Source organism: Cupressus sempervirens, chromosome 3 (genome assembly GCF_028749045.1).
Source record: "Cupressus sempervirens isolate cs-2001-9-10 chromosome 3, ASM2874904v1, whole genome shotgun sequence".
NCBI lineage: Eukaryota > Viridiplantae > Streptophyta > Pinopsida > Cupressales > Cupressaceae > Cupressus > Cupressus sempervirens.
This window is the reverse complement of record NC_143120.1, coordinates 212671896-212697944: the sequence shown is the minus strand read 5'-3', so window position 1 is coordinate 212697944 and position 26049 is coordinate 212671896. Positions and strand designations below refer to the sequence as shown.

At 30.7% G+C, this 26049-nt stretch overlaps 1 protein-coding gene across 1 annotated transcript; it reads right to left on the bottom strand.

Annotated features, from left to right (window-relative positions):
* Positions 1 to 5347: 5347 nt before the first annotated feature.
* Positions 5348 to 8066, bottom strand: LOC149565572 (uncharacterized). Its single transcript, XM_089817162.1, has 2 exons — positions 7563 to 8066; positions 5348 to 5758 (listed from the first exon to the last, which is right to left on the bottom strand). Exons 1-2 carry the CDS (start codon positions 7729 to 7731, stop codon positions 5490 to 5492), a joined length of 438 nt encoding a protein of 145 aa, XP_089673288.1. The 5' UTR covers positions 7732 to 8066; the 3' UTR covers positions 5348 to 5489.
* Positions 8067 to 26049: the final 17983 nt, after the last annotated feature.

Sequence of the window (26049 nt, the reverse complement as noted above, 5' to 3'; positions counted from 1 at the left end):
CTCACTATTGTCCCACAAATAGTAAATACATAACTTGTAGTACTCTACCTAGAATTAAGATCCCCTATCAAATCTAAGTCAACATATCCTTGTAAATCCATAGTAGAGCCTCCAAAATTTAAACACTTATTGGACGTTCCTCTCAAATATGTGAGAATCCCTTTGATTGCATTCCAATGCTCAATTCTAGGATGTCTCATATACTTGCTAACAACTCTCGTTACATGTGCAATATCTATCCTCATACATACCATGACATACATTAAGCTCCCTACAGTTGAAGCATAAGGTACCTTGGACATCTTATCCTCCTCTCCTTTTGTCTATGGACACTTCTCCTTAGTCAATTTTAAATGACTAGGCAAAGGTATGCTGACAACTTTGGCATTCCCCATAAAGAAACGTTACAATACCTTCTCAATAAAATAGTGTAGCTCTTATCATCCAATATCTTAAAATAAACACAATGGTGTGAATGACACCGACTATAACCAGTCTCATTTATAAAAGTGTCAAATTTAAGATACCATGATTGAGGTGCTTGCTTTAAGCCACATAAACTTTTCAACAATTTGCACACTAAATTCTCCTTATCTTTGACCTCAAATATTTGCAGTTGTACCATATATCTCTTCATCCAAATCACCATGAAGAAAGGTTATTTTAACACCAAGCTACTTCAAATGCAAATCTTTAGTAGCCATAATACTTAAAATGGTGCGAATAGAAGTCATTTTAACAATAGGAGAAAATATCTCATCAAAATCAATGTCTTTTTCTGTGCATATCCTTTTACAACAAACCTATTTTAAATATTTTCTTACCTCTGTCCTCTTCTTTCAACTTTTAAACCCATTTAATTTGTAAAACCCTTTTACCTATAGGTAACTTACATAAATTGCAAGTCTAATTTTTCAACAAAGAGTTCATTTCTTATGTCATTGTAGACTCCCACTGAATCTTTGTATCCACCTGCAAAAATTTGTAATAACATTTAGGTTCACTAACATCTATTAATAAAATAGAATACAAAAAGGGAGAAAATATTTTTGGAAGTCTAGTTAGCCTTGTTGATCGTCTAACATTCTCAACGGTTTGTGGTATTTTTTTGTTGCGGTTGTTGCAGAGCATGTGAGATTGTTGGAACATCATCCTTTTGAGTATCATCCAACACTACATAATCATGTTCTTTCTTATCATGTTGTTGCAACATATCTTTGTACAACACTTTCTCATTGAATATGACATCCTTGCTTCTTACAATTTTATGATTTTGAAAATCCCAAATATAACCAAATTCATCAATATAAATAGACATTTCTTTGACTTAGCTTCCAACTTGGTTCTATTTTTAGAATCTATATTTACAAAAGCTTCACAACCAAAGGTTCTGAGAAAAGAATAACTCACCTTCTTATCAATCTATGCTTCCTTTGGAGTACCACAACCCAAAGGAATAGAGGGACCTCTATTAATCAAATATACAACACTTTTGAAAACCTTTGTCCACATGTTTAAGGGTAGCCTAGCACACAACCTTGTACTTGTTGCACACTCCATTATTGTCATTTTCATGCGTTCAACCACTCCATTTTCTTGTGGACTTCCTATAATAGTTTTCTTCCTACGAATGCCATTAGTGGAACAATAATCTTCGAATCTATTGTTGCAATACTCACCACCACTATCAGATCTAAGACATTTTGATCTTTTACCAATTTCATTTTCAACCAAGTATTTCCATTTCTTAAAATTTATAAATATGCATACTTTTCTAGTTGCATCATCAATAAATGTACTATAAAAATGAGAGCCACCAAGGAAAGATACCTTAGCTGGTCCCCATACATTTGTATGCACAAGCTCTAATTCACCATTTTTCTTTTCCTTCCCACTCTTCACAAAACTAACTCTCTTTTGTTTTTCAAACACACAACTTTCACAGAAATCCATATTGACACATTTTAGACCTAGTAAAACTTTCTTCTAATGAAGTAATTTCATACCTTTCTCACTCATGTGCCCAAGTTGTTGTGTCATAGTGTTGTATTAGAATGTACAACATCTATTTGTTCTCCTTGCTCAATTGCAACACCTGTTCCTAAACATTTATTTTTCTTTGAAACAATTAAAGTAGAAGGAATAATATGACCTGTATAAAGATATAAGGTGCTTACTTTCACACATTTTTCTACTACAAGGGAACCTTTTGAAACCTTTCATTTCTATCATTAAAAGTAACTATGAAACCCTCATCACCCAGTTACCCTTTTGAAATTAAATTCCTACTCAAACTTGGAACATGTCTTACCTCTTGTAGTACCCAATGGTTCTCATTTTGCAACTTAATCTTAATTTTTCCCTTTCCAACAATCTAACATGGTTCATTATTGCCGAAAATCCCCTTGGATATAATCAAGAAAATAACCTCTATGGGGAGTAGCATGAAATGAAACCCCTAAATCTAAAACCCATGAATCATCAACACTTTCTAAAGAAAGAAGCAAAGCATCCTCTTTGGATTTATAACTTACCACATTTTCCTCCTTGTTCCCTTCTTGTTTGTCTCCTTCTTTGTTCTTTTGAGTCCATCAATCTTTCTTCTTATGTCCTGGTTTCCCACATTACTGACAATCTCTTGGTCCTCTTGATTGAGACATCTCTCCCTTCGATTTTCCTCTTAATTTCCCACAATTTCCAAAATTGTTTCTTCTCTCATTCTTTCTACCTCTACTTTGCGCATTTAAAATAGTTCCTGATGTAGTTCCACCTGAGCTTTTCCTATGGGTTTCCTCACTTAGAATTACACCAATGACATAATCAAACTTTAGGGTATTAGATCAAGAAGAAGAATTACGCACAACCATTACCAAGTCATTCCAACTTTAAGGAAAAGAACACAAAATCAAGGGAGCCCTAATTTCTTCATCAAAATTAACATTTAGAGAAGATAATTGATTGGTAACCCTATTAAACTCATTTAAATGATTTGCAACATATCTACCTTCTGCCATCTTCATATTAAATAAACCCTTCACAAGAAATACCTTGTTTGAAGTAGAGGGTTTTCATACAACCTTGCTAGGGTTTACATCAACTCTTCTGTTGTCTTTTGTTTTGTAATATTAAATTCCACCAATTACGCCAGGCATAAATGAATACTTCCAAGTGTCTTTCTATCCAAAATATCTTAGTCCTCATCTCTCATAGCAGTCGATTTCTTGGATTTTCCTTCCAGTAGCTATCATAAATCCTTCTAATAAAGTTAGTCCTCCTTTGTTGATAATCACCTTGCTACATCCCCCATAGAAAACACCATTCTCTTGTCTTTTGTGAAATTGAAGAGGTCATATAAGTCTTTTTCTTTCCCATCCATTATGACACATGCCCTTCCCTCTACAATTGTTAAGGGAGAATTTGAATCCTCCACCTCTCTTGTAATCAAATGCCCACGAAGCCCCCTATTGGCTATGATTGCCAAGGGAGAAACTAGAACCTTTGCCTCTCATGAATTGTCTTCTCTCCATTATATATATATATATATATATATATATATATATATATCTTTTCAAATCTTCTTGCACATTTTTGTGCTTGTAATGATGAATTGGTTAATAATAAAATTATTTTTAAAATATAATTTGATGTGAATAAATTAAATTATAATTTAAGCAAAATAAAATATATCTTAAATCTTAAATAAAATTTAAAAAATTATTTATTTTATTTTATTTATCATATATGAATAAAATGATCATCTAAAAAATCTTTATATAAAAAATCTACTATGAAAAATTAATAGGAAAATAACATGATAAGTAGGAGACATTTTTCACAAGTCAAATTGTTATATAGCTATAAGGATTTAACTGTGTAGTTTTTTAGTCAAACACATTGACCCATGTTTCATGAGTAGCGGTTCGCACAAACCCATCAATCATGAATTTGATTTCTACATTCCATCAAAATTCAATCTAAATAAATGGAATGGGTTCAAAGGATCTTCTATGAGAAAAAAGAAATAGTTCTTAAAAATTCTTTCTTTTTTCAAGGAATTGGTAGTAGATTTTGGAGAAAGGAATATCCAAAAAAGAATTGAAGTTTATAATATAATCAATTCAAATCCTCAACAGGGAGAAAAAGAAAATCTAGACAACCTTTTTTGTGAAATTTAGAATTGGAACTCAATAGGAGACCCTCCTTTAGAAAAAGAGATATAGTAACAAGAGAGAATAGAAGTTTATCTAACCTCTCAAAAAAAAAAAGGCAAATAAATGTAGACAATACTAGAGTGAGTTTTGGATTGTTTCTGTGGATTTTATTTTTTAAAGACTTCATAAACAAAGTATGCATATTGAAAAAGGAGGGAAATAATTTTATAGACACATGTCAGTGTCAGTGGCTGCCTATTTTCAGCCCCCCACATCTTTCCCCAACTTATTTCATTTGCTAAAAAATAGCTATTACTTAAAAAGGAGAAGATTCTCCATCATCCTTTTTCCTCACAATTTTGATGTCTCATAGAAACATGTAACTTTTTAATTTTAAGCAAAAAACACTAATAGCACCAGCACGAGCACATGGTATAGTAGATGTCCCACCAAAATAGCCAAAGATTCTAAAATTTCTTTTTTATACAAATTAATTTTGTGAAATGTAATCTTAGTATATTATTTATTAATAGAAAAGGACTATTCATAAAAATAAAAATAAAATTGTATGAGACCACTTAACTACTTAAATTTAAGCATAAAATATACTTAAGTAGTTGCATGAGAACACAAGGTTAGAAAACCTCAAAAGGCTCTTAATATTTCTCCCTTGATTGTTATCAATCTCTAGATGTATTTTACATGTTCTATTTCCCAAGTTTTCATAGATGTGTTTTGTTTAGTATGCCAAGACTACTCATCATCATAGAAAGATTCTAGTTTTTAAAAAGTAAATATATACACACACATAAAACATAAATGTTTTTGGAAACTTGTATAGGTTGTTGCTATTTTCAAATAATCTTATCAATGAAATTTGATGGTTTTTTAGCAGCATTAATGAGTCTCATTCATTGCAAATAAAGTTGGAATCAATTTACTCTTTTGAAGAATATCCCTTTGAGGGTTTGTAACAAGCAAAACTTTGTGGAAAAGATAAATATCATTAAGAATTTGTCTTATTTTTTTAGGGCCTATTCAATTGTTCTCCTCTATCTTATTTCCATCTTACATATCAAAATATCCACTCACCTAATCTCAACAAATGGTAGCAATTCTATCCATATTTTAATGCGATTATAATCAACAAAAGATTTAATTCACATCACATTTTATTTATCAATAATTACAATAAATTAGATGTAATCTCAATAATCATTTATTAAATTAAAAAATAATAACTCCACTTTTTATCCACATCATATTATTAAAACCATGCTCCACAAAGTCTAATCCATGGTATTGTTGTTTTGGCTAGAATATTTCTTTTTTGTGTCCCTATTGTTGGAGAATAAATGGCCCAGTAACAAGCATAATCTTAGAGGCAGATTCATCCAACAACCTAACATTCATACTCAAGTTATCATTGACTTTTCTACACATACGAGGAATGGTTTTAGAAATAAGTGTGGCCTTGCATAATTTTATTGGCCACTGATATCCAAGAGCTCCTTGGAGTATTACTCTAAACACCCCATTCTTGTTGGAAATGCCCAAGATTTCATATTCCCCAAACCTGCTCTTGCACTTCACTTTCACTCTTGTTCCTGTCATAGAAATCAACTATATTATAAGATCAACTGCTTTGCCAAGTTTTAAAATAAATACAAATATAGAATTCAAAAATATTCTATGAATACCTTTATCCTTCACAAATTCTTGGACATGTTCAATGATAATGCTTTTGAATAGAATTACAAAAAAGTTTCAAAAGAATTACGATTTTTTTAAAAAAAGATAAAGAAAAATTATTCTTAAATCCAAAAATAAATTATGAAAAAATAAATCTTAAACTAAGAAAAAACATCACCAAAAATATATTACAAAATAAAAAAAGACATTTTTAAATAAATTTTAACATTATTGAATAAATATCTTCAAATGTAATATATTTATAACCCTCATCCAGTAGTCCTCCTAGATTCAAACTGCATAAAGAAATTCATCTCTAATAAATAAGAAGAGACAAAAACCTATAAAAAAGTAATTTTTAAATCTAAAAAACCTCACTCCAAAACATGACTAATCAAGAAATGATATTTCAAGAAAAGACAAAAACTTATGAAAAAAGCAGATTTTAGATCTTAAAAATCTCACTCCATAACATAACTAATCAAGAAATGGTATTTCTAATCTTCCAATTTGATATATTTGTAATTATTACGTGTATTAAATGAATAAATGAAAGATGCAAAATAATATTGATTATGGGTGCTTCTCAATAAGAGATGTATATGGAAAGATCAGCGCATTTGTCCAACAAAAACTGAAGATAAATCTTAAGTAGATGGAACTGTAGTAAATGCAGATGGTCATAAAAGCTTATATGATCTTGCTGGTGTAATCTCAACAAATAAGCAGTTAGAAGACACAGATTAAGGTTGCGAATTCAAAATCTCAATAAATATTTTGAAAAATCATCAATCTTTTTTAATGCCTATGAATATAAAAGCTTATATAAAATTGTCGGTGTATCTCAATAAATAAGCTGTTATCAGACATGAATACTAGTGGCAGATTCAAAACCTCAATTAATTTTTCTACATTGGGACAAACCACAACCCTAAGAAATTCCCAATTCCCCTGAAGAAGCAATAGAAAAAGCACAGAAGCCCACTTATCAATAATGAACTACAAACACAAATTGAAAAGCTTGAATAACATTGTATCTTAATTGACTTACAGGTAAGGAATGCTCGCCAATAATGTATTTATCTAACAAAACTGAAGATAAATTCTTATTGAGAAGATAAAAAACTAAAAGACCTACAGTTTTAATGCAGATGAATATAAAAGCTTATATGATCCTCTTGGTATAATTCCAAAGAATAGGGTGTTGGAAGGCAGATTCAAAAGCCTAATAAATGTAATTGAGGCAGGACAAAATAATTTGAACAACTAAACTTTTAATTCAGATGATTATAGAAGCATGTCTGACCTTAAGGAGTAATATGAACGAATAAACTGTTAGAAGACATGAATAATGAATAAAAGCCGTGGATTGAAACCTCGATATACATTACTGGAGTAATGTATCGGCCTCAATCCTCATAATAATTTATAAAAGCTTGCCTGATCTTTAAGGGCGTAATGTCAATGAATAAACTGTTACAAGACACAAATTGAAATAATAGTTGCAGATTCAGAATCTCTAAAACAACAAACATCAGAGTAGGCAGAACAATCAACCCATAATGTAAAATCCCTCAATTCCCAATTCCCCTGATGAAGGAAAACAAAAAGTAGAGAAGCTCACATATTAATTGTACCCTACAAACAAAACTTAGAAACATGAATAGCATGAACACAATTAAAAAGCTTGAATTTAACATTGTACAATGATTTACTTACTGTTTAAAGGAAGCACATTGCCATCGAGGGTGTTACAAACGATTTTGCCCTCCACATAAACCTGCCTTCTCCTCTGATGAACTAATGAAGCAGAGCAGAATGTATTTGAAGGCAATAAGCTCAGAATTATCACAATCCCTATAAAGCAAAGGCGCCACCCTCTGAACATATTACTTAACACAACACAGAAAAACAGACCAGTTTTTAGCAGTGAAACAGAAACAGAGAAAAAGAAAGAAACGGTGTTTTCAGTGGATATCTTGAATTGGTATTTCGGCTATTTTTCTACTTTGTAGCACACAATCAGGGTGACAAAAGCGCTTTAACTCTGCTTTTCTTGGATTCAACCAACAATTTCTCTGGCAAATTTGGCCAAACTAGCGCATGTAATGCATGAGATTTCTCCCTCATTCTTGGCCATTAAAATTGAATCGCACCATGCACTAGCAGTTCCAGTAAAAGTAGATGTCCGCCGGGTCGGCTTTTCCAAGGCTGCTCCATCCATCACTATTCTCGTGAAACTACCATGTTTTAGGAGGGAAAAGCCTGATGTTCATCCTCCTACCGTTTTAGGAGGGAAAAGGCAGATATTTCAATATTCTTGTTATCTTTTACTTTTAAGATTATTTTTGAATAAATATATTTTATATTATTATTTTATTAATAGTTTTATATATGAGTTGTTCGTAAAAATATAAGGAAAAAATAATTTAAAAACTATTAAAAAAATGTAACTAAATGATAATATAGAGATTCATTTATGACCCTTGGGTTGTTGGACAAGCAGCCAATCAACCTAGGTTCAAACCTTCTCTCGTACCATAAGATTAGTCCTGCCTTGCCCCTTCCTAACCCCAACTTGGCAGTTTGTAAGACCAAGGTAAGACAGGTTGGGCACTAGGTCAAATCATGGGGATATCCAATAAGATAACAAAAAAATATAGAAATTTATTTATAAAGTAGCAGTCGCATGTTTTTGTACATGCAATGAGTGTGCTGATAAGAGAAAAATGTAGAATGAACATTAAATAATGTAAATATAAGTTTTTAAAAAATGAAAATACAAAAATAAAAAAGTTGAATATTAAAATATAGATATAAAATTTACAATATTTATGAAATTTGAATATTGCTTTAAAAACGTGTTCAATAATTTCAATATTTTACAATTAAATTCAATTTATCAAATATGAGAAAAAAAAATCATTTAAAAAAAATCCATCAAAAAAATTATTACAAAAAATTAATAAGAAAAATACAAAAAAGAAGAAGAAAAATAGCGACATCTCTAACAAATATTCTTTTGACTAAATAAATTATAGAAATTGAAAAATAATATTTAAAGAAAAAACTAAACGAATAAAAAATAATAATTTAAAGTAATTTAAAAACTAAAACCTAAATCAATTTAAAAAATCAAAAGTTTAATAAATAGAGATCACAACATAATCTAACGTGGAGATAAGAAGAGAAAAATAATAGTTAAAAGTGGATATATAAATTATAATTTTATGTGAACAACTTAGAATATTAATAATTTTTAATTTAAATAACATAATATTTACTAAAATCTTTTAAATAGATTAATAAATATTATTTTTAAAATTAAATTTATCAAATATGAAAAAAAATCATTTCAAAAACCCATCAAAAACTCTATTATGAAAATTTAATAAGAGAAAATACAAAAAAAAAATGTCTAATAAATATTCTATTGACTAAATAAATTATAAAAACTATAAAATAATATTTAAAGAAAAAATAAAACTAATGTAAAAAAATAAATTAAAATAATTTAAAAACTAAAATCTAAATCAATTTTAAAAATCAAAAGTTAATTGAATAGATCACGACATGAGCTAATGTGAAGATCACAACTAATAAATAGAAAAAGAAAAACAATAGTTAAAAGTGGAGATAACAACTAATAAATATCAAAACAAGAGTTAAAAGTGGAGGGAGATAAAAACTGGCCGATAAATAATTAACATGAAAGATTTTCAGTTTTCCGGCCAAACTCTTACAAATTTTTCATCAAAAATTTAAATTCTGGGAACAAAGTTTCCACAAATAGCCTATTGGCTAAATAAAAAATAAATTATGGTTTCTTTAATAAAAAAGTGAAGAGATGCATAACAAAACAACTAGCATTCATGGTCTCCTCCATTGATGACTATTATGCAAAACTACTTAAATCTTAGAAGGAAAAGATTGAAATTTATTCATTTAGTTTTTCTAAGCTTAAAAAATACATAAATTACAAAAGTTGAATGAATATTTATATAAAATATTTATATTATCATTTAATTATAAATTTTTAATTGTCATTTTCTTTTTATGAATAGTTGTCATTTTCAATGATTTAAATTAGAGTGAAGTGTTCACAAAAAAAGGGGATATAAGATCACTCCTTAGGAGTCAAGCGAATATAGCCTGGAGAGTCAAAGAACACAAAAGAAGTGCCCAAAATAGAAAACAAACACAAAGTCTATAGAGCAAAAAACTCAATTAGAGTTTCTAGGTTGCAAGAGTAGTAGCAAAAAGTGGTGGAAAAAAACGTGTCATCCTTACAACTCCATACATCAATGAATTCAAGATAGGCATTCGTAAGGGACCACCCCTCTTCTATAGCTAGCAATCTCCTATTTGTTTTTCTCCTTATCCTTGTGGAAAAGTAAGATTTCTAAACTTAAGTATGAGAGCCATTTGGATAACCTGGGTCATCCATTGTCACCATTGGAAATCAACCAACTACTTCTACCAATAATGAGCGAGCCCACAGGCTCCAAACACCACCTATATGCAAAACACTTACATGGCCAAGAGACAAAGATCCACCTATTGAAATATTTTTGCCACCAAACTAGCAATGGGGACCTTCAAACCATGTGGTCTAGGAGCATTAAGCCAAAGAACTACAAGTTTCATGTCTATAATTGTAAGGCAAAGAACAACTAGAGGAGGCAGAGGCATCTAGAGGGACATTGACAACCATATGAGGCATTTCCCCAACAATCTAGAAGTTTCTAAAGGTGGTCCATATTTGGTGTGGAGGTTGATTAACTTCTTTAAGTGGGAGATTGTTGGTATGTGATGGCTAATAATGCAGATATTATACACACAACACATATATTAGGGTTATTAATAATTTTGTTAAACAACTTTGTAAATTGCCTAGAATTGCTTCATAAATGAGTGGTTGTGTGATGTAAAATCATCATATTGTAGTTTTCTCTTTGTTGGATGATAAAATAAGTGGATGATTATTTCTCTAGTTGATGTTGTCCATATTGGGTGAACCACATTAAATCTTTGTGCTATTATATTTTTTTTTTTCTTGTTTCTGTATTATCTTGATATTGGTTAGGAGCATACATTCCCAAACCCTAACAATTGGTAGCAAAATGGTGTATTTTTCAATGGTTTGGTAGGAAGTTTTAGGTTCGAGTAGAAGAAATGGAGAGGAAGGTAGAATTAAGGTTGCTAAATTCAATATTTAAGACTATCTACTACATAGGACGCATGTGGAAGATTATCTATATCAAAAGGATCAATTAAATACAATTGGGAAAAAGAAAAAATAAGTCAATATCTATGATAGATGAACAATGACAAATTTTAAATAGGAAGATACTAGAAACTATATGATTGAGCCTAGAATCGCCAGTGGCTTTAAATATATGAAAATAAACAACAATGGAGGGTGTAATGAAGGCATGAGACAAGTTGTACAATAAAATTTTGATCTGAAATAATGTATTTCCTATAAAATGCTTGTTTAATATAAAGATGGAGTAAGTTGGATTTGTAGTGATCATTTGAATAAACTTAGCATGATTACTAGTCGGCTAAGTTCATTAAAGTAAATTGTGAAGAAATAGTTAGGTCTCGATTTTATGCTCATTGTCTAAAAGTTGGAATAGCTTAGTCATGGTTGTAAATTTGTCTGTGGTTAAAAAACTTTAAAGTTTGATGTTGTTTTTTGTGTTATCCTTAGCAATAAGAAAAGCATAGGCAAGACATTAGGTAATTCTTAAGTATTGAAAATCAGGGAAAATAGAGGGAAAGGAAAAAAATCCCAGGCAATCATAGGAAATAGAAGAAGGCTATATCCAAATATAGCATAAATGTAGAGTGTTTTCATTAGAAAAAGAAAGGATGTCTAAAGAAATATTGTTGATCTCAACATGGAAAAGAAGTGGATGGACAATAAGAAAATAGAGAGGAAGCAAATATGGAAGGTGATGTGTTACAAGATGCCTTGATTATTTCTTTGGACAATATTATTGATTCTTTAGGGTTAGACTTTGGAAATTCTTTTCATGTGAAACCTCATAGAAAATATTTTATATAATTTGTTTAGGGTGATTTTAGAGTAGTTTATTTAGGTAACGATGAACCATACAAAATTATTGGAAAGGAAAACATACAGATAAATTTACCAAATCAAATTCAATGGCTATTGAAAAGGTGAGACATCTTCATGATTTGAGAATAAATTAAATATCAATTCGAAAACTAAGAAGTGGAGGTTGCACAACCACATTCCTAGACAATACATGAAAGGTTACTAAAGGTTCATTAATAATAGATACATTGTATATATGTACTAGTAATACTAATTATTTTATCTCCTTAGCTCCCACAAGAACATATACAACTCTATAAGATAGTTGACTTGGGCACATGAGTAAGAAGGGGGTGAACATTCTCCATTCAAAGAATCTATTGTCGGGTTTTCAAAACAAGCTAATCTGGTTTTTTTTGTGAAAATTTTGTTTATGGAAAATAAAAGAGAGATTAGTTTTGAAGAGTTGGGAGGGAAAAGAAGAATTAAAGTTAGGTCTTGTCTTCTTAGATGTATAGTCCAACCATCTCAAGTTTTATCTCTCGATGACTCTTATTTGATGATGCAACTAGGAAGACTTTAGTTTATCTCATTCCTAAGAAGTTCAATATATTAGAAAATTTTTAAGAAACAAAAATCATTGGTTGAGAACAAGACAAGAAACAAGCTAAAATGTCTCAAATTAGGTAATGGAGGTAAACATTGTGGCAGACAGTTTGATAGTTATTATTCATACCATGGGATTTGTAGACAAAAAAAAAAGTTGTTAGAACACCAAAAGAAAAGGGTGTGTCTAAAAGGATGAATAGAACAATCATGGATCATGCAAGGAGATTAAGATTGAACATAGAATTTCCCTTACAAATTTGTGTGGATGATGTAGATATTGATGTTTACTTCATAAACTAAGGGCATTTAAGTTCCTTATGTGGTGGTATTCTAGAGGAGACATAGAAAGGCATGCAGGTAAACTATTCATTTCTAAAAACTTTTGGTTGTGAAGAATTAGTCCATATTGAGATAGAAAATCGATCAAAGCTTGAGGAAAAATCCAAAAGTGCACTTTAATTGGATATGGAGTTAATGATTCTAGTTATCATTGATGCTATTTTGAGAATCACAAAATTATTAGGACTATAGATGTCATATTTAGTGAGAAACTCATCTACAAGGATCAGGTACATGGAAAGAAGCAAGAAAAGGAACATGTAGTGCTTGATAAAATCCCTAAAAAAGTAGTACCAAAAATATTGGACAATATTGAACAACCAAGACCACAATAGGTCCCTTATACTCCAGTAAGAAGATCTTTGAGGATAAGTGGACCTCATAAACAATATTCTATATTCTCCTTCACTATATTACGTATTATTGATTGATTCATATGAACCAAAAAATTATGTAGAAGCAATGCATGTTGAAACCATAATGAAATGAGAGCAAGGAGTGAATGAGGAGATGGGTTCTTTGATACAAAATCAAACCTAGGATTTAGTGAATCATCTAAAGGTAGAAGTACACTACCTAACATGTGGATTTATTAGTTAAAAGACAAACATGGAGAAAATAAATTATATAATGCTAGACTTGTGGTAAAAGGTTTTGTATAAAAAAAGGGTATTGCTTTTGATTAAATATTTTCTCTCTTACTGTCAAAATGACTTCAATTAGGATTATCGTAAGTCTTGTGACTATAGAAGACTTGAGTCTAGAACAATTAGATGCCAAGACAACATTTCTCCATGGGGATTTGCAGGAAGAGATTTGTATGAAACGTATACAAAGATATGAGGTCAAAGGTAAGGAAAGCTTAGTGAGTAGGTTGAAGAAGAGCTTAAATGGGATTAGATAAGCACCCCAACAAAAGTATTTGAAACTTGATGAATTTAGGATGAAAAAGATTATTAAAAATGGTATTTTGATCAATGTGTTTATTTTAAGAGAGTGGATATGGTAGTTATTGTCCTGTTATATATTGATTACATACTTATGGTTGGATCCAATATGCAACGTATAAATGACCTTAAACACAAATCAACACAATAATTTTATATGAGGGATTTGACTGTTAAAAAACAAATATTTTGTATGAATATAACCAAAGATGAGGGAAAATCATGCATTAGCATTATTCTTAAAGTGATTACAAAGAGAAGATTTTGAAAATATTTTGGATGCAAGATGAAAAAATGATTAGTACATGGGCCCCATGACATGAGAGAATATGGAATACATGTCTAAGGTTCCACACTATTCAAAAATTGATGATTTAATGTATGGCATGGTGTGTACAAGTCCATTTATTACACATGTAGAAGGAGTTGTGAGAAAGTATATGAATAATCCTAGAAAGGAGCATTGTAATGGAGTCAAGTGGATTTTCAAATATTTAAGAGATGAAACAAATTGGTCCTTGTGTTTTGGAGGCCCATATTTGACCCTCCAAGACTATGTTGATTCAAATTCAGGAGATTTGAAAGCAAGAGGAGTACTATAGGCTATGTTTTTTTTGTAGGTGGCACAACAAGAGAATGTCATGGTGTACAGTGATAGTGAGAGTGTGATTTATCTTGGAAAGACCTTATCCCTTTACTCTAAGACCAAGTACATATAGCTTTTGTACCATTTTATACACTCAAGTTTAGATGATGGATAGTTGAAGTTGGAGAAGATCAACACTACCCATAGTCCTACATATAGAGTTGTATATATTCTCGTGGAAGCTAGGGAGATAGAATAATCGATATTACTAGTAAATAAATACAATATACCTACATTTTTTTATTTTTTCTATTATTAATGAGCATTTAGTAACCTTCCAAAAATTGTTTGTGAATGTGACTATGCAACATTCACATCCTATTTGTCCATCTAATATTATTTTTCTTTTCTTAGGATAATGTTTCACCTCTTTTAGAAGTCATTGATTTCTATTTGGTAATTTTTTTGTATGTTTCCTTTTCCAATAATTTTGCAAGGTTTATCATCACATAAATGAGCCTGTCTAAAATCATCTTGAACAAATTCTATAAAATATTTTCTATAGAGTGTGGTATGAAAAGAAGCCTTTGATTCTAACACACAAGAATTAGTAATATTATTAAAAAAAGAATCAAATATTCTTGTATCACATCACTTACATCATTTTCTTCCTTGCTATTTCATTGTTGTCTATCTCCTTCTTTTCCCTTTTGAGACCAATAACATTTTTTCAAATGTCCTTTCTTTCCATAATGCAAACATTCTATATTTACCCTAGATTTAGACTTTCCCTTATTAAAAAACCTCATGTTTACTTGTGATTTTTCCTCTTTCACTTTGTTGTCCACTATTTTCAATATTTTGAGTATTACCTCATGTCTCACCTATGCTTTTCTATTTTATTTCCTTGTTAAGGATAACACCAACAACATCATCAGACTTTAAAATGCTTGTTAAAAAAAGATATATTTTATTACAACCATGACCAAGCTATTCCAACTCAGAGGCAATGAGCATAAAATAAAAAGAACCCTTATATGATCCTCAAAACTTACTTTTACAGAACTTAGCTAACTAATAACTATGTTAAACTCATTCAAATGATCACTAATAGACCAACCATTTTCCATCATCATATTAAACAAATGTTTCATAAGAAATTCCTTAATTTAGATTAATGGTTTCTGATAAAGTATTATAATGTCTTCATTAGACCCTTTATTATGGTTTATGTTGATATGTGGAGCCTAATTAAGCTCAACGGTTAATATTTATTCCCACTTCCTTCGACATGGTTCTCCCCCTAGAATATTTTTATGGGGGTTTGGAGGTAGCATTCAAATAATGGCCTTAAGGCGTGCTCCTTGTTGCAATACAGGGTAGGGTTGAGGGGCAGTGCCTTGCAAGGTCAAAATTGATTTTATTATTATAAAAGGCATCAAGAGTTATTTTTCTATTAGATGACATTTATAGCCTTAATTTTTGACATCATAATTCATGTATAAAATGGTGTAAGGTTAGGGATTTTATTATGTATGATGATTTAGTAGCTTCTTGCAGCGATATTGAGTTGCAAGGGATTGCAAATTGTAATTAGGTTGAAATCCTTGGATAATAATATTGGACTTGTTGTTTGGTGGATGTAGCCCAAGGATTGGTTGAATCACATAAATATTTGTGTCTTTTGTTCCTTTGTGATATTGGTTATATTTGCATGTAATTATTATTTATGCCTATCTAATCCTGATAAAGGGTACTAGAGTGAGGATGTTTTAGTTATCCTCTACAGGAAGGTCTCATAGTCTAGTGGGAGTTTCACAGTTTTGTGGGAGAAATAAAAAATGATGGTAATATAAGGTTGAGAAGTTTAATGGGAATAATTTTCATTTATAGAAAATGCAAATGGAGGACTACCTTTATCATAAGGATTTATGGTGGCCATTAGGAGGAAAGTTCAAGAAGGACCCATATAGTTTAGATGAGGACTAGAATATTTTGGACAAGAAGGCAATTGGAAGTATTTTTTTATACTTAGTGCAATCAGTGGTATTTAATATTACAAAAGCAAAGACAAAATAAGAGTTGATAGAAACCCTAGGAAAGTTGTATGAAAAGCCTCCTGCTTCAAACAAGGTATTTCTTATAAAATATTTATTTAATATGAATATGGTAGAAGGTGGATCTATTCCTGATCATTTAAAAATCGTAGGAAAAGCTTGGGTGGATCTACATTAGGAAGTTTCTTGAATGTACAAAGTAGAGGTAGAACAAATGAATGAGGAAATAATTCTAGAAATTATGGGGAATCAAGAGGAAAATCAAAGGGAAAGAAGTCTCAATCTAGGGGACCAATAGATTGCATGTATTGTGGGAAACTAGGACATAAGAAGAAAACTTATTGGTCTTGAAAGAACAATGAAGGAAATAAACAAGAAGGAAATAAGAAGGAAAATATGGTAAACTTCATAAATCCAAAGAGGATGCTTTGCTTCTTTCCTTAAAAAATGTTGATAGTTCATGGGTTTTAGATTTAATGATTACATTTCATGCTATACCCCATAAATTTTATTTTCTTAATCATGTCCAAGGGGATTTTTGGCTAGTTTATTTGGGAGATAAGGAACCCTATCAAATTTTTAGAAAGGGAATAATTAAGATTAAGTTACAGATGTAGACATGTTCCAAGGATGAGTAGAAATTTAATTTCAGCAGGGCAACTAGATGATGAAGGTTTCACAGTTACTTTTAATGATAAAAATTGAAAGGTTTCAAAAGGTTCCTTAGTTGTAGAAAAAGGCGGGAAAGTAGGAACCTTATATCTTTGTGCAATTCATATTGTTACTTCTACATTAATTATTTCAAATATAAATTAGGTTTTAAGAATAAATGTTGATGTTGAGCAAGGAGAAAATTAAATAGTTGTAGATTCTGAAACAACACTATGACACAACAAACTTGGGCACATGAGTGAAAAAGGTATGAAATTGCTTCATTCAAAGTAAGTTTTACCAAGTCTAAAAGCTATCAATATAGAGTTTTGTGAAAATTTTGTTTATGGAAAATAAAAGAGAGTTCGTTTTGTGGAGAGTGGGAAGAAAAAAGAAGAAGAGAAATTAGAGCTTGTGCATACATATGTACTTAAGCCAACTCAAGTATCTTCCCTTGGGGACTCTCTGTATTATGTTAGAATCATTGATGATGCAACTAGAAAAGTATGGGTTTATTACCTTAGACAAAAATCTAGTGTATTTTAAACTTTTAAGAAATAGAAAAGCTTAGTTGAGAATGAGATTGTTTGGAGACTAACATATCTCAGATCTGATAATGGTGGTGAGTATTGTATAAGGAAACCTACAACCAAAAATATTATTCTTTCCACATAACCCATAATAGATCTAAAATAAATAAGCACTTAAAGTCCACATGCAAGAGAATATACAACATAACCACAAAATGTGACACAAGCTTTACCTTGGGAAACCCTCATTGAAGAAAAAACCCAACCTCCAAAAGTATCCATCACCATGTATTATTTAGCAAAACACCATTGCAATACAACTATGGAAGCCTTAAAAAACATAGCCACAACCAAGTAATCCATTTGAATAAACAAGAATCCACACATCCCATCCCATGCTTCCAACCTTCACAAATGCTCCCTTTGGCTAACATGTCTCACCTTGTCTTGCTCAACTTTCCTTGTTGCCTTTTTTCCCTTTTTTTCCTCTCCAACTACACTTGTAGTTTCTTTTATAGTACCAAGCTCCCACAAACCACCAACTGGTATTACATAAACTGTGTGCTAAAACCATGTGCTACCAAATTCCCATTGACCTACATTTAATATTGGACATTTAATTATTTTCCCAATACTAAATAATTACATCAAATGTTATCACAATTTTACAATACAACTCATCAAGAATATTACATGGGAATCTCTCTTTGTTACATGTCCATCTAGGTGCTACTAGGTGCAATATTACATAATAAAATAAAATAATTAAATATAAATAATATTTTGCAATGTGTACAACACCCATAATCTCAATAATATCCCATTTGTTGTATACATTTCATAGGGTCAATCCGTAGACACATAAAAGAACAAGGAAACTATTTATCTTAGTACATCCATCATCATCGATCAAAGTACACCATGTGCTCCATCCTACTACCTGAAACAAAATCCAAATATCTAGCATCTTGATCCTGGATGATCCCACCTCCTATTATGTCATTTCCATTAGGCATACATAGAAGTCATCCAAAGAGGAAGCCACCCAACTTGTCACATAGGAATCATAAAATTATGTACCAACTAAAATGCTAAGCACAAACACCTGATCCAAAGGTAATTACATTCACTACCAAATTTGGGTCCATTTTCTGACACCAATTCATCACACTAGGTGATGAAAAATTGTCGAGCACTTGACTAAACAAATCGTCACTAAAAAAGCATCAAACTTTGCAATGGACTCAAAAGTCATCACAATATTGATGCTAAATGTTGTCGGTAAATCACTATCAAGTAGGTCATGAAAGCAACATGATTGTTAATGTTATTGTCAGCCTCAGGACGCCATATTATTGGTCGTGAGATGATATTGAGTTATATTTTTTGATGAGGATATCATCAAATGTATCGCATTCTCATTGCACACTACGACAAAAATTCTCTTATTTTACATCAAAAATCCAACAATATGTTGATAGTCTAATTATGTTAGGAAAAAAATTTGCCAGATAATGAGTTCCGTTTTGGTAGTGATATATTATTCTTCCACCATATATCATTTTTTAAAGTTTTACTTAAAAATTGCAAAAATATTCTAAAATAATTTGCAAATGACTAAATGGGGACTATTCATTATACAAGTGGCATGTATCAAGCTTAAATTCATGGTATTGGAATGAAAATCAACTTACAGACATATGTGCAAGAGAATGATGAAAGTCTATCAATCTCTTAAATAAATGTCTTTAAGTTGTTTCTCATTCCAATAATGGGACATTAAGCTCGATAGTTGCCAACTGTACAATCAACACTACCTCCTCATAGAACCATTTGCACGTTATTTTAGAACATTTTTACAATTTTTAAGCTAAATTTTTAAAAAAAGATTTGTAGTGGGAGAATATTATACCACTACCAACGTGGAAATTGTTAACTAGAGAATCTTTTTTCTGATGCAATTATAAAATGCAAAGGTCATTGGACTTCGAACAAAGAGCATTGGGGTGATTTGCAAATTCAAATATATAGAATAATAAGAAATATGAAAGTACATTATGAATTTATTAGCATGTTCATCATAGAAAAGGAGGTCCATGTTAATTATGCTCTAACTATATATACCAAAAAGGTATTTCTATTATGATTTTGTCAAGGGTAGGTGTGTGGATGCCTTCATGATATTGAATAAAAAATACTCACGATTAAAAGGGATGTAGTGCAGCTTAGTAGTGCATTTGTTTTGGGTACAAAATGTCACAGGTTCAAATCCTGTCATCCCTACCCTTTTTAATCCTAAATCTTCCATAAAAAAAGTAAAAAGTCGAGTGATAGTTATTTGATTCAATGAAACAATGAAATAATATTTTCTTTCAAGAAAAAAATAAAATAAGAAAAAATGCTCTTAGTATAGTTTGGTAGAATGCAGGTCTCCAAAACCTGATGTCGTAGGTTCAAATCCTACAGAGCTTGATCCTTTTTTTCTTTTCTTTTTTCTAATCGATCTTCTTGTCACTTAGATTGAAAAAGATAATAGAATATGATCGCTCAGAATCAGTAGGGGACCCATTCATAATATGGTTCTAAATCAAATATCCAATTTATCGCCGCATCGGTACTGTAAATATCTAGTTACAAATAATCTAGCCAAAGTTATAGGAATTAGACCTAACACAATTTTGGATAACAAAACTACAATCATTTTTTTATTTTTATTAAAAAAGAATAGGTAAGGGTTAATAGCTAATCTACATAGTACCTCAAATTGACTTAGAATCTCAATTCCTATTGAGGTTATTTTCTATTTCAAATAAGTTATATACTACTTAACCCAATGAATAAGAATGAGGTGAAAATAAGAAAAAGTGATAAAAACCAAAATAACTAATTATAGTAAGCATGGAAGAAATCAATAAAAAAAAAAAAACAATGATTGATACGCATTTTTGTCAGGCAATTACCTCAATTTATTCTTTAGGAGTAGAAAAAATAGTTTAAATAAATAGATACAAAGTTAGCATTGAGTATCTAATAATGATGTTATCAACAAACATAGAGGGAATATACAATAAAAAGATATTCTCTTATAGAAAAAGTAAAAATGAAATCCTCCACCTATAAATAAAATAAATACCAATTGTGTAGTAATTTAATTAATGATCCTACTCCTTTTCTATATTAAGTAAAATTATATTGCTATGTTAGAAGCAGGATAGCTATACTTAGTATACTTCAAATATACCCTTGGTATCATATTGACAATCAAGCAAGGATTGTAGAAAATATCAATAGTTTTCCATTTCCTAATCTCTTTCTTTCATGGGATCAATTTACCCTTGATTTTAGAATAATATAGGGAGCTTAGCATGTTTGGGAATATAGGAGAACACACTTTTACTGACATTATTACAAGTATTCGATACTGGGTTATCCATAGCATTACTATACCTTCTCTATTCATTGCAGGTTGGTTATTTGTCAGTACGGGTTTAGCTTATGATGTATTTGGGAGTCCTCGGTCAAATGAGTCTTTCATAGAAAGTTAGCAAGAGGTTCCATTAGTAAATGGTTGCTTCAATTCATTAGAGCAACTCAATGAATTTACTAGATCTTGATCTTTTTAGGAGGTATTAATGACTATAGATAGAAGCTATCCAATTTTTACAGTTAGATGGTTGGCCGTTCATGGGGTAGCTATACCTACAATTTTTTTTCTTGGGATCAGTATTAGCAATGCAGTTCTTACAATGATAAAATTTATTATAAACTAAATCATGAAGCTACTTATAACACAATCAAACCCAAATGAATAAAATGTTGAATTGAATTGTACTAGCCTCTATTGGGGGTTGTTTTTTATTTTTGTACTTGTTGTTCTATTCTCTAATTACTTTTTCAATTAGGAACATAATAATATTTTTCTTACCCAATTGAATTTGGTGAGATCTAATATTTCTATGTATTATTATTTCTGCCTCATAAATACTTTTTTTTAATGTGAAAGGAAATAATAAAAATGGGCGAAAGGATCCCTGTTTGGTTGATAGGTATTTTAGTTGGTATTCTCGTTATTGTTGTAATAGGTTTTTTTTTTTTTTTGAACGGTTCTTACTCCGTCTTAGTTTCCTCCTTGTAGTGAAAAAAATGCCTTCTATTATGATAAGAGATAGACAATGTAAGGAATACTATAAAAATTTAAGCAGAACTCTGAAAAGAGATAAAATAGAGATAGAAAAGTGAAAACTTAAAAAATAAAGATAAGATCTTACCTTTCTTTGAACACAAAGAAGGGTAAGATTTTATCTTTACTTATTATGTTTTTTTATAAGTTATAAAATAAGTGAAAATAACAAGTCAAGATTACTAGATTCTCTCCTTTCTTCTATTTGTTTATTTATTTTGAATATGATAAAGGTGAGAAAAGATAACATGCAAATGAATATTGATAAATATTGAATATCGCGCATAACTAGGAAATTAACTCTAAAACTCCAAGTTTGTTCCGAAATCACTCATTATTAAAATAGGCAAATATTTATTTAATCTCCTCATCCTTCACAATATATTCGAACAGAGGGAAGGTAAAACGAAGGATTCTAGAGAAGTACTACTTTATTGTTGCCATTTTCATTTATTATGCATTAATTGCATTAATCATTCATAAGATAGAGATTCAAATCTTTTATTCGCCTACAAATTCATTTCGACCAATTGAACTTTTTCAAATTGTTTCTTTTTAAGAACTAGAAATATTTGTGCTAAAATGATAGATGCTAAGAATAATAAAAGACCTTGAACATGTAAAGGATCTTGAAGTACTATTTCTGCATTTTCCTAACCAAATCCACCTACATTAGGGTTATTCGTTAACGACTGATCCGCCTTGATTAATTCACCTTATCAAACAAGAAGTTTTGGTCCCAGAGGTACAAATTCTATGACTTGTTGAGCATCTGATGGATTATCAATAGTTATTTGATATCCACTTTTTTCTTTACATGTAATTTTACTTATTTTACTGGTTGCTAAAGCATTGTACATTGTATTTTTGCTTTTGCTCCCATCAGGATAAAGGGAAATTTGTTTTCCTTGGCATATGGATTCGACATTTTTTCTAATTAGATGATTGTTATTGAATATTTTTCTAATTGTTTCAAAACGTCTACTCAATTGCATGCAAAATTCCAAATTTGACTCGATCATATTGAACATACTTATTTTGAGATCAATAAGTAGCAATTTCACCCTAAAATGATTAACTTTCATAATAAACAACAATTTCTTCCTGATGAAGTGAAGACTTTTCTTTTGTAAACATGAACGCCAAATTTTTATTCAAATCCACTCTTTTTTCAATTTGGATTTTATGTTAGGAGAAGGTTGATCCATTCTCTATTTAAAATCAGCTTTCAATTTATTATAAATATCTAGATTGAACTGATACTCTTCATTTATTTGGTTGATTTGATCATTCATTGTGATTGTCCAATCATCTAGATCTGGAAAATCCAAATTTTATTCCATCTAGATTAAAAATGGTTCATCTTCATCTTCTACTATTTCTAAAGAAAATTTAATATTAGACATAGGCCTAGTCCGAATAGTTTTTATTTCTTTCCTAGTATCTAGGTTGATTTTTGGCTGAACCTTTTCATTTATCATCTCACTATTCTTTTGTATCAATTCTATCAATTTGCAGATAGGTTCGATAATAGGTTTTGCCTAATCGAATGTATAATTCCAAATCCATTCGCCAATAGGTTCCCAAAAAGAAGGTACGTTTGGTGGATCACTAAAAGGTGATTCAATTTCTGTACCATAATTAGTTAAGTATCCTGTTGTTTTTTTTAGTGTCAACAGAATTAGCTTCATACCAAGGTTTTAAGCGAAAAGGATATACAATCTTGATTTGAATACCTTCTTTGATGTAATCTTTTAGGAACTTTTTTGAGACATCTGGGTCCGTCAATTCATATCCATCATAATTACATTTGAGATATAATTCCTTTTCCAAGTTTTTCCAATCCTGCTCCCATTCGAGAACTTGAAACAATAAAGTATGACCAATATTTTTAGCTATTATCAAAATACGGAGATACAATCATTTCCTTAAATACGTATGAGTAAAAAAGAGAGCAACTCTGACATAGTGAATCACTTCCACGTTGAAGGTTTGCTGTGTTTGGCAACAATGATCTTCTTTTCGTCTTTCGCATCTTTCCAAAGATTGGTCATAAATCCTTAAGGATCTCACAGTTATTCTTTTTTTGGTCCTTCTTAGGCACAAGTTTGTGATGAGATGACTTTTGAGTCATTGATTTTAGTCTCCCAAAAAGAATTGACTTTGGTCTCGGTATCCAATGGTTGATTGCTGAAACTTTTTGTCGTTGAAAATAGACAACTCCTTTTACCAAATCTCAATGAAAATCTCCTTCATAAGGATAAATAAAGATGTATATATCTTTGGATACAATATCCTCTTCTTCATCCCCCCCCCCCCCCCCTCCCCCAATTGTCTCCTTCTTCTTGTTCAAGAGCTTTTTCTTTTAAAGGTTTAAACAACCCTTTTTTTGTTGTTTCTAAGGCCTCATTCTTTTTTTGTTCTTCCTTATCTTTTTTCTTTTCTAGTTCCTCGAGCATGTCAAAGGGCTTTATAATTATTTACTACTGAGTTTTTTTTGGGAAAACTTTGAGTCAATCTTTGACAACTATAGGGTCGTGAACTCCAAATAATAGGGTAGAGGGCAATTGAGGAACAACAAACCTGTTAAAATCTCAGATTTGAGGTTTGTAATCATCAAGACTGGTTTTTTTCCCGTTCTATTAATTTTCTATAAAGGACATAAAGTTCATGAAAATCTGTGAAATCCCTCATATCTTGCTCAGATTTTTCTTTTTCAAAGAAATATTCATCAAGATGAATATTTGATTTATCGCTCTTATGTTTTTTTAATCTTTAGTATGTTCCTTATTAGAAGAAGGTGGATCCTCTTCTAAAATATCTGTTAAATCCTTGAAAATATCCTTCTCTAATATTTCAATACCCATAGATACTCAAGAGTTTGATAATCCGTCTAAATTGATAAAAAAAGTCACTCATAAAGTAAAGCTTGCTCGGTAGGAAGAACACTAAGAAGCAATTCCCATTTGGTACTCGTAGTTTCAAGAAAAATATGCAACAAATAATTTGTTAACAATTTTTTCTCACAAGAAGCAATGTCTTTTTCTATTCTTTTCTTTAAAGGCATTGGGACCAATGTGTTGAAAACATATTCTAATGGAGATAAATTTTTAGGATAAACTTTATCATATTTCTTCTTTAAGTCCTCCAAAGTAGATTCATCTAACCATTTTCTTCTATTCTATTCTTCTAATAAGACCATGCAAATTTTATCTATCCACCATTTTGAAATAAATTTGATTCGCAGTTGAACGATTCTTTATTTATTTTCTGGTTGAATTAAAGAAAATTGAAAAAGTCGGTTGGTAAAATCATTGTTCTTATTGGTAGAATCATGGTTCTTAGATTCTGACAGTTTCTTTTTTTACTCTTTCAAGTGTTCCTCCAAATGGAGCATCCAAGGAGACTTAAATTGATTCATTGACCCATGGAATGGCCTGCTAAGTAAAGGATCATCAACTTCTAAAAGACGCTTTTATCTTTTGTTTTTGAAAATCTGATTCTTTTTTCAAGAATTTTGACAACAAGAGATCCATTGCTTAGAGCTCTCACCCTATTTTCAAGCTCTTCACCTAAATAATTTTTCCTCTCCCATTTCTTTTCTATCCATTCGTCAAGGTGATCCTGATTTGAATCAAAACTTTGATCACCCAAGTTTTCCATTTTGGCAAAAAAAAGATACTTGGCAGAGCTGTGAAAGAAATTTTTTGATGGCCATCACTAAGACAAACATCAAAGAAATATTTAGCAACTTGGCTCCTCCCAGGGCCATGTAGAATATAATCTCCTATACTCATGTATCGAAGGGGGTCATTAAACCAATTAGAATCAAAAAATATTAATGGCCACCTTTTGATTAGAAAAGGTGATATTGTTTCTTTGTTAGCATGCAATATCAATTGATCAGATAAAAATTTCACTATCGTTCTAAAAGAAGAAAGAAAAGGAATGGATGGCTTATTAACATTCTCCTCATTTTTTTGAATATTAATAGGAGTCTTAGGCTTGTGCTTCTTATGTTCTTTTTTCTTGTTAGATGCCTTTAGCTCACCCCTAAAAGATTTTTTCTTATCAGATAACTCTAATGATAGTTCTTCAAGTTCATCTCAAGGGCCATGAATGAACATCCTTGAATCATTCCACTTAGTGGCAATGAGAGAAGGATTCCTCTCGTAGCATGCTAGCATGGCATAGTCGAAGAAAATAATTTGAAAACTGAAGGTGAAAAGTTCTCCCTTTC

Excerpts from the sequence above, each read along its gene's own strand:
- LOC149565572 (XM_089817162.1), bottom strand. The coding sequence starts at position 7,731 with ATGTTCAGAGGGTGGCGCCTTTGCTTTATAGGGATTGTGATAATTCTG. Across the intron at positions 5,759-7,562 it reads CAATGTGCTTCCTTTAAACA|GAACAAGAGTGAAAGTGAAG; the intron begins GTAAGTAAATCA and ends TTTCTATGACAG.